At 43.9% G+C, this 20774-nt stretch overlaps 1 protein-coding gene across 1 annotated transcript; it reads right to left on the bottom strand.

Moving 5' to 3' along the window:
• Positions 1-386: 386 nt before the first annotated feature.
• Positions 387-20431, bottom strand: LOC131680868 (uncharacterized). Its single transcript, XM_058961583.1, has 5 exons — positions 19175-20431; positions 18398-18771; positions 18049-18319; positions 17321-17931; positions 387-747 (listed from the first exon to the last, which is right to left on the bottom strand). Exons 1-5 carry the CDS (start codon positions 20429-20431, stop codon positions 387-389), a joined length of 2874 nt encoding a protein of 957 aa, XP_058817566.1.
• Positions 20432-20774: the final 343 nt, after the last annotated feature.

Raw genomic sequence — 20774 nt, 5'->3', positions numbered from 1 at the left:
TTTGAACCTCAACTTCCTGCTAGTGTCCGCCGTGATAGCTGGGCTGTCACGCGAGCTCTCTTGATTTACACTCTTCTTATGCCAGTTATTACCTAGTTCTTGTACTTTTAATAGTATCGGGGTACTTCGAATCTTTTACGAATATATCTCAGACTTCATCGTACTCGATCTTGGGCCGCCAGTGTCCAGTCTCCTTGTACGCCCGCCGCACACGCGGCTTCAATTGCACACTCATGGTTCATGCATCTCTATGATTTGACCGTCGATATTCCATTCACGAATCTGAACTGCCTGATAAACTGCTTTCACGTTCCAGACATTTCTTCACCCCGTTGAGGACCACTCTTTCCAAGAGCTTCTCGAGTGTATCCAGGAGGTATAATAACCTATACGATAATGAATCGATTGGTGGTTTCCCTAATTTGGGCGGCAGAATCATCTTGTGGATTCTTCATCTGTCTGGGTAGTAGCCTTCTTGCAGGCATTTCGTCATCAGCTTTCTTCACTTGTAAACCATTCGCCACTGACAGAAGCACGATTTGGAGACCTGCATATCTCCCGCGATTTCGGCTTCTAATACGCCGTACGGTGTCAGTCGGCTGCGTCGTCGGATTTAGCTTTGGCTCCAATTTTCTAGGCATTGTTGTAAAGCATGCCCTCGTTAACGTTTCCGTTAGCTTGGGTACATCCATGCTCGGAACGCCCCTATCTAGGTGAAGAGCATCGGCGAAAAGATTCTTGCCGAACCTGTTCGTCCAGTAAGGGGCTGTGGTAGCATAGTTGGTAAATCGATTGCCTTGTATGCAGCTCACCTAAGTTCGATTCCTAACCCCGCATATAGGGATAGAATTTTCTAACCTAATAAAAATGCGATGTTTGTAAAAAAAAAAAATTCGTCGCCGACGAAAGAAAGGCGAGGCCCCTTGTAGTTTGATATTGACTTCATTCAAATAGAGGAGAAATATTACTGGGCCGAGGTGACTTCCTTGCGGGATGCCGGATGTAGCGAAAAATGTTTGCAGATAGTGGAGGTGTTTTTTTGAACAAGAAAAACTATGCAACTGCGGCGGTTGATAATTTTAATTTTGATTGGTGATTTATTTTTATATTTTACCAGTGGGAGCTCTACAACAATATTGTAAATTCGTAATGAAGTATTAGTTTCTATAATTTTAGTAACCATTGAAATGAATTTAACCAGTTTTTTTTACTCTGATATATGAAATATTTTTGAGATTGGAAAGACTAATGGAACTATTTGCTGCACAGCGATTTTTTGATTAATAAAGTTTTGGGCGTTGTCCTCCTCCGTTATATTATTCTGAGCTACGATAACGACTATAAAAGCACTGGTGGAATAAACGATGACAACAACATAACTGTTGATTTTTAGAAGTAATAATTGTCAAACAAACAGTCATTTTTATTAGACACGACTTTTGTGACAAAATTGTTTTCGGATATCATTTTGGAATGTGGAGGACAGTAGAAATAACGGGAAATAAGGAAAGTGACAGTTTCAGGATACGCTTGGAATATTTCGTTACAATTAAATAATTGTTGAAGATAATAAGCGTTGTTTGCGCTCCTGTTCGTCTGTGGATAGTATTTCCCAGTTAAAAAGATGGGTAGGTAATGTCAAAGACATAACCGAAGTGAAGTAAAGGGCGAACACGAAATTATTGCGACACATTCAACATTTAACCATTGGGTAAAAATCAACCAAATTTTGCACACTTTCTCATTGATGTGTATTGTTTACATGCTGTCAAACTCGAAGTCGTGTTTTTCGATTCAACGAAAATAGAGGTGAACCAACGCGAGTCGAGAGAACAAATTCTTTCCAAACACCATTTCCTGGAATTTCCTGACCTGTCGCACCGGCAGTTGGGAAAAATGTTCAACATTCACCATTCAACCGTCCCCAGAGTGTTGAAGCGGTTCCAGGAGCGGTTGACGTTGGACCACGGCAAAGGAGCTGGAAGAAAACCGGGACCGGAGAACAAAAATACGGAAAGAAAGGTAAAGTGGATGATTAAAGCAAATCCCAATGTCTCAAGCCGTGATTTGGCTAAAAAGATCGGCATGTCGCAGAGCTACGTCCAGAATGCAAAAGAAGAGAGCTGGACTACATACATACAAGGCACAGAACTTCCCAAACCGCGATGAGCGGCAACAATCGACGGCTAAAACTCGGGCACGGAAGCTCTAGGAGAAGATGCTGACAAAATATGGCTGCTGTGTGATGGACGACGAAACGTATATAAATGCCGATTTTAAGCAAATTCCAGGGTTGGAGTTTTTCACCGGCATGAGCAAGTTCTATGTGGACGACAAATTTAAGAAGAAGAAAATGTCGAAGTTCGCCTCCAAATATCTCATTTGGCAGGCCATCTACTCTTGCGGACTAAGGAGTGAGCCTTTCGTGACAAAGAGCACAGTAAATGGCGAGATCTGCAAATCTGAGTGCCTCGAGAAGCGCCTTTTGCCGTTCTTGCAGCAGCACGACGAAGGTCCGCTATTTTGGCCAGATTTGGCATCGTGCCACTATTTTAAAAGTGTCCTGGTTTGGTATGAGGCCAATTCTGTCTATTTTATTTCAAAGGACATGAATCCGCCAAACTGTCCGGAGCTGTGCCCGGTGGAGCAGTACTGGCAATGATGAAGCGGGAACTTCGGAAAAGCAAGAAGACAGTCAAAGACGAGAAGGACATGTTAAGAAAATGGAAAAAAAACTGAGAAACTGGTACCGGATGACACTGTAAAGACTTTGATGGAGGGCATCAAGCGAAAATGCGTTCAATTTTACACTCAAGGCTCCATCGATTAACTTTTCTTTTGATTTTTGAAGTAAATATATGTATAAAACTACCCTAAAACTTTGGTTTGATTTTAAACATTATAAGAAAATTGGCATGACATTTTCGGTGTCGCAATAAGTTCGTGTTCGCCCTTTAGAATACACTTTCGCATGATTGCATTAAATTCAGCTATCAAGTATTTCTGTTATTTATATATATGCTTTACCTACGCGTACATCACTTGCGATGCGTTTATGAAAATGAAATTTCGGTCCTACCTCGAAACTTGCAAACGTCCGCCCGAGACACATGTGTGTCCAAATTCAACTTCTAGGTTTGTTCCCAAGTTTCCAGTGGGTAATTATTTTTCCAGTGGATAGTACTACCTGTACTACTCACATTATTGAATAATTCATTACACATATGTACAGTCGGGTCTCCTACTATGCGGATTCCTACAACGCGGCCTCCTACTGTGCGGATTCCTACTGCGCGGTACCCGCGTTGTAGGATACCCATAGCTTATGGGATTTCGACTAATTGGGGCTGTGGCCGATTATTTCGTCCGTGTCAACATGTAGCGCCATACTTTCTTTGGCAAAGTTGTTGTACTCACTTGGGCCTACAACTTAGAGTAATTGGGTATCAAATTAGCTGAGAATCATGCCGCCAGGGGTGCTATATAAATCGAAATTCTCGTCGTAAATTCGACTATCATCAAATGGATTCAATGTCAAATATATCAAGATCCTGGGGAAGATCCTATCTTCGGGAAATTTATAAAAAAAAGTCCAGAGCTTCTGGATGGTAGAAAGTATAACTCGCAATTGCCCCACCAGGCGGCACTAGTGCTAATTCAAATATTCAACACATGTTAAAATAATTCTACATCTCAACATCATGATTAGATAGAGTAGTACTGTCTTCAGCAAAGTTACTCGAGAGGTCGAGGACTACCCAACGATAACAGATTAGTTTGGAATTCTCTCACTATGCGGCGCTAGTGAGCGTAGAAGCTTTCAACATTTGGTAGATTATGATATATCTCAAAAGTTTAATAACTTAGAAAAATTGTGTTTTCGGCAAAGTTCTCGAGGAGTTCAAAGGCTACTAGTTTATGGATAGATTAAACTGGAATGGACCCGCCAGGCGGCGCTAGTGAGCATTTTCTTTCAAAGCCTGTATCTCGAGATCATGATCATTTCGAAAGGTGGTGTCTTTGGCAATATTTATAGGTAGGTCGAGCTCTGTCCTACGGCGAAAAAATAGTTCAAAACTCGCCCACTAGATGGCGCTAATGAGAATGAAACTTTCTTAACATAGATATATTTCTGAAACGACGACAGTTGCGTTGATCCTCCATTTGCATCTCCGGCGTTGATTGCTCTCTTCTTTACTTAATGGAGTTTTCTTTTATTGAGGACGTCTGAAGTTTAGAACTTTGAAACATAATTTATTCAGGAAATATTTGCAAACGTATCTTAACCCATTCATGCCCATGTTGTTTGTGGACAACAACGTTTTTAAACAGCTATAACTTTTGAATGAGGCAAGATTTGCTCACAAAAACAATTAAGTCCAATAAATGTGACTATTGCCTTTCATTTGAGTATTAACATGTCGAAGGATCAGCTCTAGAACTGAAGTTATTGCAATTATTCTGATTGGATTCCGATGGAGCAGTGCTGCCAGGGACAGTTTGCGTTGACGTCAGAAAATGAATTTTTCATATATCTTCGTTATGTTGCAATATTATTGAAAACTGATAAAACTTATCAATTTAGACTGTCTTTGGCTACGTTTTCCACCTAATTGGACTATTGTAAATATTCTAGGAGAATTGTATTAAGCATTGGAAGGTAAAAATTGAGCAGCTTCTAGCACTGCGAGGGAAGCACCTTTCTTTACGAAAAAAGGCTTTTCGTGTTTCTTGATACCACCGTTTTCAAGGAAAAATAGTTTTGAAACCCTAGGTGTACTAGAAAAAAGTTGGTCATGAAAGGGTTAAAGCTACATGTTGCCGGCGCGATTCATATATCGCTACGGGAAAATTTATCCCTTTTAGTCCAAACGTTTTTCCCTATTCTCCTATTTTACGACTTAAATAAGGGCTCACAAAGCATGCGGTTACATTTGTACCGCTTTCTAAGATTTTATTGCTAACCTTACCACAGAGAAAGTGAGAAGGAAAACTAAAGCTAGCTAATCGGACTGCATATTGCATCCCTATGTAAATTAGGTGCGGGAGGTTGGTAAATAGACAGAGTGATCCCTTTTCTGTGTTCTTTTCATTCCATTTTCGGGATTTTAAGATCAACATCAACCTTCCCTACGCGATGCATCGATGCATTTCTTATACAAGGATGGCAATGAATAACAATCTCGTTTGCGCGGCAACAATTGCTAAAGTCGGATAATTTAGGAAAACGCTGTTTTTGGTAATGTTCCCCAGGGGAACAAGTGCTGTTTGACAATGTATAGAAAAATTTCGATTTTACCCACTAGGTGACGCTAGTGAGCACGAATTTTTCCTTTCAATTTCTGCATCTCAATATAAAGGCTGTTTAGAAGGTTGGTGTCTTCAACAAAGTTTCTCGAGAGGTCAAGGATTACCAAACGGTAACAGATTAGTTTAGAATACTCTCACTATGCGGCGCTAGTGAGCGTAGATGCTTTCAGCATGTAGTAGATAATGATATATCTCAAAAGTCTAATAACTTAGAAAGACGGTGTTTTCGGCAAAGTTCTTGAGGAGGTCAAAGGCTACTCGATTATGGATGGATTAAAGTTGAATGTAACCGCCAGTTGGCGGTAGTGAGCATTATTTTTCATATCCTGTATCTCGAGATCATAATCATTTGGAAGGGTGGTGTCTTTGGCAATATTCATAGACGGGTCGAGCTCTGTCTTAAGGCGAATAAACTAGTTCTGAACTTACCCACTAGACGTCGCTAATGAGAATGCAACTCAACATTATAGATATATTTCTAAAGTCCGATAATTTAGGAAAACGCTGTTTTTGATAAAGTTCTCCAGGGGGACAAGTGCTGTTTGACAATGTAAAAAATATTTTGGATTAACCCGCTAGGTGGCACTAGTGATCAAGCAGTTTTTTTTCAATTTCTGCATCTCAACATAAAGGCTGTTTAGAAGGGTTGTATCTTCAACAAAGTTGCTTGAGAGGTCGAGAACTACCCAACGATTAGTTTAGAATACTCTCACAATGCGGCGCTAGTGAGCGCAGAAACTTTTAGGACCTGGTAAATTATGATACATCTCTAGAGTGTAACTTAGAAAGATGGCGTTTTCGGCAAAGTTCTTGAGGAAATCATGGGCTGCTCTATTATAGACAGACTGAATTGGAATGGACCCGCCATGCGGCGCTTGTGAGCAAGTTTTTTTCAAATTTTATTTCTCGGGATCAGGTTAATTTGGATGGGTGCTATCTTTGGCAAAATTCATCGACAGGTTGAGTTTTGTGTTGCGGTGATCAGATTAGTTCAGAACTCACTCATCGCTAGGGAGAATACAACTTCTACTACGTAGTAGCTTAAGTCAAAAGTTAATTAAAATTCAAGTTAATGATAATTCATGAAAATGGTGTTATCAGACTAACGTGGATTTCAGTTACTAGGTGGCATTAGAGAGAAAAAAAAATTGTTTACGAATTTTAGCACCTCAAAATCATGAGAGTTTAGAAGAAGGCTTTCTTCAGTGAAATGTATCGGTAGTTATAGAGCTGTCTGATGATGGCAGATTGGTTTTGAATACTCTCATAAAGCGCCAGAAAATGGGTTGATGAATTTATCCTCTTATCCGTTTTGAGGCTACTTCAGAAATTTAAATAAAATTAACAAGAATCAGAGCAGTAAATAACCTATTCATAATCGAGTAGCCCTTACTCTTCCTCAAAAACTTTTCCGAAAACACCATCTTGTAACCCGCCAGGGTAACAATTTTGCACTGGGTGGAAATATACCCTTTTTTTGCGTATACACTCCGTAGAGTGTATTGTTTACGTAAAATTATGCTCACCGCTGTTCGGTACCGTTCACATTTAGTTGTAAATTTTTGTTCATTTTCGCGTTTGTGAACGGTTTTATTCGTACAGATAGGTTAGATAATTTTTGTTTTATGTTTGTGAATTAGTAACATAGGGCTTAGGTAGGCTACCGCTCTCCTCTTGCAAAAATTCGTGTGTACTGGTTATGCTGCTCATCGTTGACAGCTGTGCGACAAGGCGGTTGGCGGTTTGTGATAGTCGAGTGCGGAAGGCGGCCATCGTGTTAGAGTGGAGAGAAAGTGACGAACCACGGTTAAAGACAGACGTCGATTATTTTCGAAAAGGTTTACCGCCACAATAGCTTGTGAGCGAAGTGCGCGTGTGTGACGGAAGAGATTCCCGTCGAAAGTGCCGGCCCGTGGTTTGGGCACAGTGAAAATTACGGTGTCGGTTCGCCAACAGGGGTAAGCTAACAGTTAAGGAGTGTATTCGCTTCCCTGGCTAAACAAAAAGGAACCGTGACATCGACCGTTCTCGCTATAGAGGATAAGTCGAACGAGCCTAGCTCTCCTCTATAGCTAATAGCCAAGGAGAACGAAGCAGGGCGGACAAAGGTTCCCCCTGGGAAGTACACTGCGGTGACTTCCGGGATCGGTTACGGCGAGTAAACGGTCCGGCGATTTATCGCCAACGTCGCTAGGGAGGTTCCAACAAAGGAGCCAAGCTCACCTCCCTAGTTAAACGCCAAGGACCGCTGCCGGAGCAGCCAACGGAAAACGGGAGAACTCGGCCGTTGTAGTCCCGGCCGGTCGGATGAAACCGTCGCCTTCCTGCCAGCATCAGCAGTATCGGATCAGTAGTGACCACGAACAGCCACAAGGGAGAGTAGGCGAATAAACACGGTAAAATTAAATTTATTTGTTTTGTTTACCTTTTTTTTGTTGTGACGAAAATCCGAAATTCTGTAGAGGCACCTAGGCCGCCCTGAAAAGAAGGGTACGCCGGGCAAATTGAGAACCCGAGTAGTGGGCAAACCCCAACTTACATTTGGCGCACAGCGCAAAACACACTGAAAAAAATATTTTCCTATTTTGGAAAATATTTTTTTCTTCCGGAGTGTGGGGTGCTTCTACTAAATAGAGGATTTTCGTAGAACAGTGGTGAGGTTTCTTCCGCAATATTGTTCCGCGGTCGTATTATTTATTTATTTACATTTTTGGTATTGTTTTTTGATTTTTGCATTTTCTTTTTTTGTCCGAATTTGTGGATTGCGTTGTTTGTGTTTGGTCTGCCGGACGAGTAGTTTGAAGGTTGTGGTTATTATTCGGTTGCGGTGGCCAATCGCCTTGAATTCTCAATCCGGTTTGAGACATTTTTGGAACAGCTTGATTTCCTGAAATTTTAAGGGAATCGTTAGTGGGCGAAAAATCGAAAATAATACCGTGTCAGTACTTACATGCTTTGTGTCTTGGTGATTTCTTCCAATATAGCGCAAGTTATGATGGCGTTGGAGAAATTCAACCAAGCGTGTGTGTTCATGCGCGTCGATCATTTACATTTCGATGAGCTGGATTTTGAGTTGCTATCTCGAAGCATTTTTATCTCTCCTGATTCGGATCTTTCGGGTGTCCAGCGGCAGCGGCGTCTTCGGGGAATTTTGTCGCATGAGCGGTCGTCTCGGAGGGAATTAGTTCGCAATTTCCGGGGTGACGTTGGTGAAGAAAAGGAGATCTGCCTTGGTAAATTACTAACAATCAAGGAAGATCTCCAGTACCGGTGCCCAAACAAGGAGATTTACCGAACACGGTTGCTTCATTTGGGGTCTAGGCTCCAGGTTATCCGAAATTATGCGGCAGGGGAGGTCAACCAGGAAATTTCGGGGTTGCTGGAGGAAGTTCTAGCAGTTTATGCCAGTCATTTCAGTGACGAACAGGCAGCACTTCCTCCCGACAACCAAGAAGGGGAGGATGGAGAGATTTTGGGAGATTTGCTGAGTACAGACGTACCTGCAATTCCACAGGGATCCAATCCTTCCGATAACCAAGGATCTCTTTCTAAACAGCTCGTAGGGGACGACCTGCTGCGTGTCTTGTGCGAGATGAGGGACGAGATTCGACAATTGCGACAGCAATCCGACGATAGTAGAGCCCTAGCGTCTCAGGGGTCTGATGCTTTTTCAAAAGCTACTGAAACGCTAATGGGTGGGATTGCTTCACTGACAACTATTTCGTCAGTTTTAAGAAAGACGGTTCAAGAAGTTGTCTCACTTCGTGAATCCGTCAGTGAACTTCGGGCACTAGTACATCAGAAGGAAAGTGCTCCCGAGATGGATCCGCAGACCGATCTGGAAGATTTGCGTTTGATGGACGTACCCGATTCATTTGATGCACCAGAGATTCCTCGCCCAACACTGGCGCCCAGTCCCGATCAATTTGTGTTGAAGCGAGGATTCTCGGGTCAACAAAATCTATGTCCATCACTTCCTATCGAGAAACCGAAACAGAATACTGGATTCACAGCCCCGTACCAAACTCAGAACCAGCCTTACGTTCCTGAATTGACCGAACAGCTGGCGGGACCATCATATCCGAACTTTTCGATATCCACCAATGCGGGAAACGGACCGATAGTGGCCCCCAGGAATTACTCGCGAAACCCGCAACGCGTCGCTGATTGGAAGATTCGGAAGTATGCTGGAACTGATGAAGGAACTGGACTTAATGAGTTTTTGGACACCGTAGCAAATTACGCTGCGTGTGAACAAATGTGCGAAGATGAACTTTTCAATTCTGCGATGCATTTGTTCACTGGCAATGCTTTGACCTGGTATCAGGCTATGCGTGCGCAAAACCGGTTGTTTAACTGGAACCATCTTGTTTGCGAGCTCAAGGTAAATTTCGTACATCCTGAACTTGATGCTACGCTCAAAATGAAGGCTCTCCAGCGCCGGCAGATGCGTAACGAATCTTTCCAGGAATACTTCCTGGAAATGGAAAAAATATTTCGTGCTATGACGGTTCCAATGGCACCGAGCGAAAAACTCGACGTGCTCAAGCGGAACCTGAAAGCCGATTATAAACAAATGCTGATTCTCAGGCCAGTGAACACGCTTTCAGAATTGATGAGTCTTGGTAAATCGATCGACGCCTCCAAGACGCCGATTTATCAGAAAGTTTTCGGTTCTTCTCGGGAAGTTGCTGCTTATTCTGATAATCCACCACAAAACAAACAAAAACAAAATAATCAAAACCAAAAGGGAGGTGGACAGAATAACAGCAACGCAAAATCCAAAACGTTTTGGAGCAAGAATGCCAAACCGGCAGGTCTTGATTCAAACAAGCCTCCTGACAACCAGAAAAAGAAACAGCAAGGGAATCAGGATGGCAAGAATCTCGAGGGAAACAATCAAAAACCAATCGAACCACCGCAGAAACCTATAATGTGTCTGGAGTATCTGGTGGAAAAGCATCGTCCTCCCGTGCTCGGCGTCTGCTACAATTGTGGAGACAAAGGACACGGATATGAGGAATGCCGGAAACCAAAACGGGTCTTCTGTATCGTGTGTGGGTTTAAAGGTTTTGATGTTTCTCGTTGCCCTTACTGCCTAAAAAACGGGATCAGAACCAACTGAAGTCGCAGTTGGCAGTAAAGCAGCGCTCCAAAGAACAACTAACAATCCATCCCCAGATTTACGACAGTTTTCGACCGGCTCGTGATGAGGACTATGATAATTCGTTGTCTGTCGAAACCATCGTCCTTGACGACCCGTTCGATAACCGTCCATTTGCAATAGTCGCTGTGTACGGCAAATCCTTCAAAGCCTTGCTCGACAGTGGTAGTAACGCCACAATTATAACTAAAAAGCTATACCGAAAGTTTTCGAAAAGTCCCTTGAAAAGGTTGGAACGACCATTCGAACTACGTTCTGCAAATGGTCAATCCTTACCAATCATTGGACAAGCGTATCTCCCGTATACTTTTCAAAATTTGACAAAGGTCCTATGCACTCTTGTAGTAGAGCATCTGACCGTCAACTCCATTCTAGGTATGGACTTTTGGCGCGCCTTTGGGATTTCTCCTGAGATACAAAACTGTGCTCTGTTGAACTCAGGTCAGGAATCAGAAGACGATGAAGAAGATGAAGTACCGCGTGAGTCGATACTCACTTCGGAACAGTTAGCGCGCGTAGAAGAAGTAAAGAAGTGTTTCCAGGCAGTAAAGCCCGGAAAGCTAAGCCCAACCTCATTCACAGAGCACAGGATTGTCATCAAAGATGAATTCCAAGGTGCGGCACCCGTTTGCCGATATCCTTATCACATGAGCCCAAAGAAACTGTCAAAGGTCTGGGAAGAGGTTGACCGATGGCGGTCTATGGGAATTATCGAGGAGTCTGATTCGGATTGGTCGCTTAATATTGTGGCGGTCACGAAACCAGACGACTCAATCCGCCTTTGTCTAGACGCTAGGCCTCTCAATGAGCGTACTGTACGGGATGCATACCCTCTGCCCCACCCTGGGCGAATATTGGGCGGCTTACCCAAGGCGAAGTACCTGTCTACCATAGACTTGAAGGAGGCCTTTCTCCAGGTACCCCTGGCTAAGGATAGTCGCAAATATACCGCTTTCAGTGTTCCCGGCAGGGGTATGTTCCAATTTACCCGTCTACCATTTGGTCTCGTCAACAGCCCCGCTACTCTGGCGCGACTGATGGACCAGGTTCTAGGACGAGGTAAATGGGAACCTTACGTTTTCGTCTACCTAGATGACATCATCGTGGTAAGCGAAACGTTCGAGCATCACATACAGTTGCTCAAAGCAGTGGCCGATTGTCTAGCAAGAGCCAATCTAACCATCAATTTGGAAAAATCCCGTTTTGGAGTCCCCGAACTAAAGTTTCTTGGTTATTTGTTGAATCGGGACGGACTCAAGGTCAATCCTGACAAAATTCAGCCGATTCTCGACTACGAGAGACCGGTTACCGTGACGAAACTTCGTCGTTTCCTCGGGATGTGCGGTTATTACCGCCGTTTCATTGATCGGTTCAGTGAGGTCACTGCTCCCTTGACCGATCTGCTCAAAACGAAAACCAAGAGCTTAGTTTGGAACTCCGAGGCAGAACTCGCGTTCCTTAAAATTAAGGAACTTCTAGTCACTCCTCCAGTTTTAGTCCCACCAGACTTCTCCAAAGAATTCATTCTTCAGACAGACGCTAGTGACGTAGCAGTCGCTGCTGTTCTGGTGCAGGAGTATCCCGAGGGTGAGAAAGTAGTTGCTTACTTTTCGCACAAACTGACCACTCCCCAAAGGAACTATCATGCAACTGAAAAGGAAGGTCTGGCGGTGATAATGGCGGTTGAACACTTTCGAGGTTACTTGGAAGGTTATCATTTTCGACTGGTCACTGATTCGTCAGCGATTACATGGATACTGAAGATTAAACCAGTTCACGTTTGAGTCGTTGGAGTTTAGAATTGCAACTCTACGACATGTCTATTGAGCACCGGAAAGGCAAGGACAATGTCGTTCCAGATGCGTTATCCCGGGCCGTAGCAGCCGTTTCCGCTTTGTCCACCTCAGACTGGTACTGTTCCATGAAGTCCAAAGTTATCCAAAATCCTGACGACTATGCCGACTTCAAAGTAGAAAATGATCAACTTTTCAAGTATGTAAACTCGAAAGTTGTTCCGTGCGACTCGCGGTTCAGTTGGAAACTCGTCCCAGCACCCGAGTTCCGTCAAGATTTGATTCAACGTACCCACGAAAATTTGCTTCACGTGGGATACGATAAAACGATCCACGAAGTGCAGTTGCGATATTACTGGCCTCGTATGGGATCGGAAGTACGAAAGTTTATTCGAGAATGTGGGACGTGCAAGGAAATCAAAGCTCCTTTCGTCCCAGTCCAGCCCGAAATGGGTAAGTCGCGTGCGACTAATGCACCATGGCGAATGGTTTCTGTGGACTATATTGGTCCTCTTCCAAAAAGCAAACGTGGCAATCAACACTTGCTTGTCGTCCTCGACGTCTTCAGCAAGTACGTCATGTTAACCCCCGTTCGCAAAATCGCTAGTACGTCACTCTGTACGATACTGCGCGAACAGTGGTTCAATCGCCATGGCAGCCCGGAAATTCTGCTAAGCGACAATGCCTCCACTTTCACCTCGAAGGAGTTCAGTCAATTCATAAAAGAAACCAACGTCAAACATTGGCTGAACTCCCGCTATCATTCGCAGGCTAACCCAGTGGAGCGAACAAATCGCTCGATAAACACCGCAATCCGGGCATATGCTCGAACCGAGCAGCGCAACTGGGATGTCCACATCACCGATGTGGAGCGCATCCTAAATACTACCGTTCATTCCTCCACTGGGTTTAGTCCTCATTTCATTATACACGGGTGTGAAATGGCATCTGCCGATGACTTCAGCAGGATTTCCGGTGAGGGTGACCTAGAAACAAGACACCAACAGATAGACAAAATCCGGGAGATTGTGGTCAAAAATTTGGCAAAGGCAAGCGAGGGCATTCGACATCAGTACAACTTGCGTCATCGAAAGTTCTCCAAACCTTTTGAAACGGGACAAATGGTGTACCGTCGAAACATGAAGTTGTCGAATGCACTCGAGTCGTACAATGCTAAACTTGGATCACAATACTTACCGGCTAAAATTGTCTCAAAAAAAGGTGTATCCTCCTACGAGCTGGAGGATTTAACAGGCAAAAACCTTGGAGTTTGGCCAGCAAATCTCCTTAAACCAGCATAAAACTTTTCCGTGCCGTCGGTGGACTGACGGTATGCTTTTATATGGATTGCTCACTTGGGAGTTTTCCAAAAGCAGCCGTCGGTTCCCGACGGCAACAACACGGACTTTGGTCCGAATAAAAAAACAATAAACATTTCTCCGTCTTCTCTATTTTTATTGTGGAAGACCAACTCTGCTGCGAGAAGGTTCTTCAACACCTTCTGGCAATTTTTCAGAGCCACACTCACGCAGGGTGGTAAACAAACACTCGCACGAAATATATGCTCTGGCCCCGGTGACGACTACGGTATGGTGGAATACTCTACTAAAAAAACACTAATCTTATACCGTGCCGTTCTCCCGGGCATCGGACGCATCTAAATACACTACCTGCCGTGTTCGGCAAACAAATACTAAAAATTCTTTTGCGCCCCACTCGCGCAGTGAGGTAACCAAATTATCCACTAATTTGCTTTGCTCCGGCGGTCGAGACGGTTACGGTAAAGAAAACTTTCTCACCAAACCAGTACCAGTGTTTGGAAGAAACAAAACGAACCTATACCAACATAAAATTTTCAAAAACCCCTTTCTGTGGGGAACACTCGCACCTACGGGTGCACTAAATTATGTAAAATCTCCTTGTTTGGAGCACAAAATCACTAGGTACTCCCTTTTACCATAGGGACACAAAAAAAACGCGCGGCTAATTCCCGACCGAAATAAAACACGAAATTGCGCGGAAACGGTATAAAAATCGCGAATAAAACAATTTGCGACCGCCAATTTCGCGAACTGTTTTGTTTTTATTTACAATTTTGATGATTCATTCATCATATCGAATGGATCATCGATTTGACACTTTCCTCGATGTTCGCACCAATGCTCTGCATCATGCAGGTGTAGCCCGATTCGGATCAGGATGGTATGGGTGTTAGGGAGAGATGTGGGTTAAAACGCGCCACGCATCTACGATCTCGAATCGAATAACAAAATTTTATTTCGCATAATTTTGGGTTTGTGGTTCAACCTGGGGTGGTTCGTTTGATTCCAGCGGGAATCATTTTGATCTGTTTAAATTATGCGAAAGACATTCTTTGGTCCCTCTCAAACGTTTCTTTTGCCATGTACGAAGCGTTTTGAGGCGAAAAGGGACGAATATACAAACATTTTGTCCGGAATGTCTGCGAGTGGGAGAAATGATGACGTGTTAAGCGGTCTTGTATGTGTGAATGTATGAGTGTGGAATCGAACACAGTGAATGAATGCATGTGTGAATGATAAGATAAAGTTGTTTTGGGGTTAATTCGAAGTGCTTATCGGAATGTGAATGATCGAGCAGGCCAGTGATTGAGGATGAATGAATGGGATTGTATGAATGTATTTGGATTGAATCCCCAACACAAGTGTGTAGTACTGGTATCGTAAGGACACGTACGACATTTCTGGACAGTCGATGAAAAAGAACAATATAATGCCGACAACCGTTCCCCTGCAAGTTGAAACATTGAAAATTGTTAATGCCACTTGCAGAATTTCGGGATTTTCGAGTTGTTACCGATCTTGTATTCGGATTGGATTTAGGGTTCAACCCATAACCGAGTAATGACGATGGCTGATAGCCTCTCGCTTCGCGTATGCTGTCAGTATTATCAGGCCAAACTTGAGCAAACATTTCACCGATGAGGACACTCGGTCGATTAATTTTTTTGGATGAATTATTTATAAATTGCGGAAGAAATAATTAGGTGTAGTTAGTTTTTCTTTGTTTATTTATTTATTTATTCATTTCGTTCATTATTATTGTATCGGTGTTAGGTGTTAGGTTAGAAAAAAATTGTTTCCAATTTTTTTTCCACCCGGTGTGGGCGAGATTGTAACCCGCCAGGGTAACAATTTTGCACTGGGTGGAAATATACCCTTTTTTTGCGTATACACTCCGTAGAGTGTATTGTTTACGTAAAATTATGCTCACCGCTGTTCGGTACCGTTCACATTTAGTTGTAAATTTTTGTTCATTTTCGCGTTTGTGAACGGTTTTATTCGTACAGATAGGTTAGATAATTTTTGTTTTATGTTTGTGAATTAGTAACATAGGGCTTAGGTAGGCTACCGCTCTCCTCTTGCAAAAATTCGTGTGTACTGGTTATGCTGCTCATCGTTGACAGCTGTGCGACAAGGCGGTTGGCGGTTTGTGATAGTCGAGTGCGGAAGGCGGCCATCGTGTTAGAGTGGAGAGAAAGTGACGAACCACGGTTAAAGACAGACGTCGATTATTTTCGAAAAGGTTTACCGCCACAATAGCTTGTGAGCGAAGTGCGCGTGTGTGACGGAAGAGATTCCCGTCGAAAGTGCCGGCCCGTGGTTTGGGCACAGTGAAAATTACGGTGTCGGTTCGCCAACAGGGGTAAGCTAACAGTTAAGGAGTGTATTCGCTTCCCTGGCTAAACAAAAAGGAACCGTGACATCGACCGTTCTCGCTATAGAGGATAAGTCGAACGAGCCTAGCTCTCCTCTATAGCTAATAGCCAAGGAGAACGAAGCAGGGCGGACAAAGGTTCCCCCTGGGAAGTACACTGCGGTGACTTCCGGGATCGGTTACGGCGAGTAAACGGTCCGGCGATTTATCGCCAACGTCGCTAGGGAGGTTCCAACAAAGGAGCCAAGCTCACCTCCCTAGCTAAACGCCAAGGACCGCTGCCGGAGCAGCCAACGGAAAACGGGAGAACTCGGCCGTTGTAGTCCCGGCCGGTCGGATGAAACCGTCGCCTTCCTGCCAGCATCAGCAGTATCGGATCAGTAGTGACCACGAACAGCCACAAGGGAGAGTAGGCGAATAAACACGGTAAAATTAAATTTATTTGTTTTGTTTACCTTTTTTTTGTTGTGACGAAAATCCGAAATTCTGTAGAGGCACCTAGGCCGCCCTGAAAAGAAGGGTACGCCGGGCAAATTGAGAACCCGAGTAGTGGGCAAACCCCAACTTACAATCTTTATAATTTATTAGACTTCTCAGCTAATTCATAATCTACCATATGCTGAAAGCTTCCATGCCCACTAACACCGCATAGTGAGAGTATATCCAAATAATCGGTCACCATTGGGTAGTCCTTGACCTATCAAACAATTTTGTTGAAGACACCACCTTTCTAAAAATCAATCAGCTTATGTAGACTGCTGTTACAGTTATGCTGTTGTTAATGAAGATCTAACACACGGTGTGGAAAAAAACTGCCTTTTTCGTTTTCGATTTTTGCCCTTTCTCTATTCAACCTTAAAGCTTTCAGTACACACGAGATATACATAAGAGGCGTTGCGGCTGAATTGAAAATTTGAACATTTATGTATTGTTTTCGTCTTCCATGTTTTGGGATATCATTTTTAATATTCTAAAGCCATTTTAGACTAATGAATAGAAATTCGATTTTTTTTTAAATTCTACAGTGGTGTAACCCCTTAAAACCGTTTTTAGATAAAATTAGTAATTATTATTTAACACAAATGTAAACACGGCTACCCATCGTTTTGCATTATTTCTTCCCACTTGCACAGCCAACGGCCCAAAGAAATCTATTCCGACGTATGTGAACGGTCGCACGAACGACGCCATCCTAGCAAGCGGTAGCGGCGCCATTCGGGGAACCTTTGGCGAAGCCTTGTAGATTCGACACCATTGACAAGCTTTGGCTGCTCTTCTCACCGCTATCCTAAGTTTCGGAATGTAATACCGTTGGCGTATCTCGTTCACGATGGTCTCCGGGTTACAGTGTCTGTACCTTCGGTGGTAGCTATCAACTAACAGAACGGTAAACGGATGCTTGTTCGCGAGGATCACTGGGAACTTTACCTCATTCTTCAAGTTTGGAGCTTCTCCGATCCTACCATCAACGCGAAGAATGCCGTTTTCGTCCAAGGTTGGACATAACTGATAAATATTGCTGCTTTTTCCAATAGAAATCTGCTCATCCACCGGCATTAGCTTGTAGCGGGACAATACCACCATCTCGTCCGGAAAGCTTTGCCACTGTGTCTCTCGAATAAGGTGGCGCTCAGCCTTCTGTAGTTCCTCAGACGTCAGCGGGCCTGCCGATGGTTTCTGACCGCTGGTACGCTGCTTCAGGATTTCGTCGAAACGATAAACGTTAGCGACGGCTCGGATAGCTCTATTTAATTGCAAAAAGCGTTCGAGCTCCACGATTCGTGTTGGAAATGGTACTGACTTGTGAGAATAGCAAGGACGCAGCTCTTCTTCTGTGGGTGACGAGAGAGTCACTTGCTTCGGCCATTCCGTTTCCGTAAGCAGTAGAAATACAGGACCCGTGAACAAAACGCTATTTGTAACTACGTTGGGACCTTTTCCCCACTTGGTCGCAATATCAGCCGGATTCTGCTTTGAGGGAATCCAACGTTAGTTTTCCACATCCGTTAATGTCAGCAATTCTCCTATTCTGCAAGCAACGAACTGTTTATGTCTACGATGGTCGGCTCGGAGCCAGGAAAGCACCGTGGCCGAATCAGTCCACAGCACCCTTTTCGTGATAGGCACAGCGTGGTTTTCTTCGACAAACTGCATCAGCCGTGCCCCTAGAACTGCGGCCTGTAACTCTAAGCGTGGGATAGACTGCGTCTTCAGGGGGGCTACCTTAGTCTTCGCCGCGACCAACACAATTTCAGGCATACCTGCAGAGTTCAGTGTACGAAAGTATGCCGTGGCACAGTACGCAGACTCGCTTGCGTCGACGAAAATATGGAGTTGAAGATCCTTATAACGTATGCTGCCTGCGTTTGGGAAATAACAGCGAGGGATTTTAAGATTGCGAACGTCTTCGAACAGATTCGTCCAATTTATTCACCTTCTATGTAGATCGTCGTTCACTTTTTCATCCCATTGAATTCCTGCTCTCCACACTTCTTGTAATAGGATCTTGCCATGTACTAAGAAAAGGCCTAATAGACCTAACGGATCGAAAAGAGACATCAAGCACCTTAACATCTGTCTTTTCGTGGGTCGCTCATTGCTACGGATCAGCGTTTCAATTTCTGGCTTCATCTCAATTGAGAAACTGAAGACGTCCTCGTGAGTTGACCACAGCATTCCTAGGACACGATCATACTCACTCGTCTTATCTGGTGTAAATTTCTTATTGCGTTGAGGCAATGGTTCTCCCAAACCGATCAAGACTTGGTTACTATTCGACAGCCAATTCCGTAACTCAAATCCATCATGCTTATGAATTCAACGCATTTCAGCGGAAACCTTTATCGCCTCTTCTACACTTTCGTAACTCTCTATAGAATCATCTACGTAATGATTCTGTACTATTCCGTTCACTGCTCGAGGGTACAGCTCCTTAAATTCGTTAGCGTTCTTGTTTTTGACATATTGAGCCGATGCTGGAGAGCAAGTTGAGCCGAATATCGCAACGTTCATTAGATAAATATCCGGGGCTCCTGGAAAAGGAACCGCTGCGAGTGGCGATCTGCCTTACGTATGAAGATCTGGTGAAACATCTTCTTTAGGTCGGCTGAAACGGCCACATTAAATTGTCTAAAACGAACTAGAACGCCTGGAAGAGACGTGAGTTGATCTGGACCTATCAGTAAGGCTGAATTGAGAGAATTCCATTTACAGTAGCTTTGGTGTCCCAAATCAGCCGAACCTTGCCCGGCTTCCGTGGGTTCACTACCACTCCTAGTGGTAAATACCAGACACGTCGCAAATCTGCACCGCCTATCTCGTTAACGGTTGCTCGATGTGCATAACCCTTCTGTTGGTAATCCTCTATTTGTTTGTGTAAAGCTTGCTTCAACTCTGGATTACGGCTCATTTTTCGTTCCAAGCATTCAAGTCGTCGAAGAGCCATGTTGTAGCTATCGGGAAGCTCTATGTGGTCATGCTTCCACAAAAGACCAGTTTCATACCGGGCACCGACACGAACTGTCGTTTCTTCCAGTATCCGAGAAGCGCGCTTTTCTTGGTCCGAAAGTAGCGGAGTGATTATTTGCATTCCGACGTCCTCCTTGGTGAAAAAATCCTTGACCAACTCATGAAGAGCTTGATCTGATGCGCAGCCGCAAGCATGGCAGTTGACTGAAGATTGCTGACCATTGGCTCCCTCTCCTCCGTAGATGCACCAGCCCAGTCTAGTTTTCACAGCTACTGGTTCACGTTTAAGTCCTTCCTTTATCTTCAGTGAGACCATCAAACTCAAATTGTTGACTCCTATCAGTATCTTCGGGACCGCATTTGTATAACTCGTAACTGGAAGTCTCTTCAGATAAGCATACCGCTCAGTTAGATGCCTGAATGACAGTGTTTGTATGGGTAGGGACAGCTCCTTCACAGTTTGCACTTCCTCTAATGAATACTTCCTTCCCCCAGCTGCTGAAACAACTAACGAAAACTGTTTAGAGTCTTTCTCCACTCTTGTTATATTCGCTGTCCACAGCAAACACAACGGCTTCTTTATTCCACAAACACCTAGTTGCTCGACTAAACTGTCCTCGACTAGGGTTAGCGTTGACCCGTCATCCAGAAATGCAAAGGTTTCCACCTTTCCTTTGGGTCCGTGCAACGTCACTGGCAGAATCTTAAAGAGTAACGACCGTTCATCCACACGGAGCGTGTAGTTTTCCGCGGTATTCACTCTAGACACGATATTTACAACTGCCTGTGAAGTCGTCTCGTTATTGCTGCGAGACGAATGTAGGAGCGGATGATGACGGAACTGGCAACCGTTCGTTCCGCAGAAACTAACTTTCCTACAGCTTCTTTTTCCGTGGGAGTTCAGACAATTTCGACACAGCCCACCGGACTGCACACATTTCCAGCGCCCATCGACGGAAAGCGATTTGAACGATCGACACTCCTGAATACGGTGACCCATGTGCTTACAAGCAGGACATGGTTTCCCGTCATCCCAATTAGCTAACGAGCTGGCAGCGACATTGAATTCCGAAGCACTCAAGTTGTGACCATTTACTAGGACGGTCACAATACTACCCTTGGTCACTGAGTCAGCTAAAATTACATTACCATATTTATTGTCATTTTTTGTTTTGCGTGTACATAAATAACAGCGCACGGTCCCCGTTACGTGTTTGACGAGGCCTGTTCTTTGTGTACACCGGTAAAAATATTGTTAGTAAATGTCTAAGTAAAACATAAACGTCACGTCGGTTATCACTCCATGTTTTCATGTTTGAGTTTCGTTTAAGTTTTGCTTAGTA

This window comes from Topomyia yanbarensis, chromosome 2, assembly GCF_030247195.1.
Source record: "Topomyia yanbarensis strain Yona2022 chromosome 2, ASM3024719v1, whole genome shotgun sequence".
Lineage (NCBI taxonomy): Eukaryota > Metazoa > Arthropoda > Insecta > Diptera > Culicidae > Topomyia > Topomyia yanbarensis.
The sequence above is the reverse complement of the archived record's forward strand: the minus strand, read 5'-3'. Positions and strand labels throughout refer to the sequence as shown.

What these genes read in the sequence shown, in the direction of transcription:
- LOC131680868 (XM_058961583.1), bottom strand. Translation starts at nt 20,431, where the DNA reads ATGGGTCACCGTATTCAGGAGTGTCGATCGTTCAAATCGCTTTCCGTC. An exon ending in TTTGGGACACCAAAGCTACT is followed by an intron (nt 18,772 to 19,174) that starts GTAAATGGAATT and finishes TGAATTCATAAG; the next exon opens with CATGATGGATTTGAGTTACG. An exon ending in TGTGGACTGATTCGGCCACG is followed by an intron (nt 17,932 to 18,048) that starts GTGCTTTCCTGG and finishes CCCTCAAAGCAG; the next exon opens with AATCCGGCTGATATTGCGAC.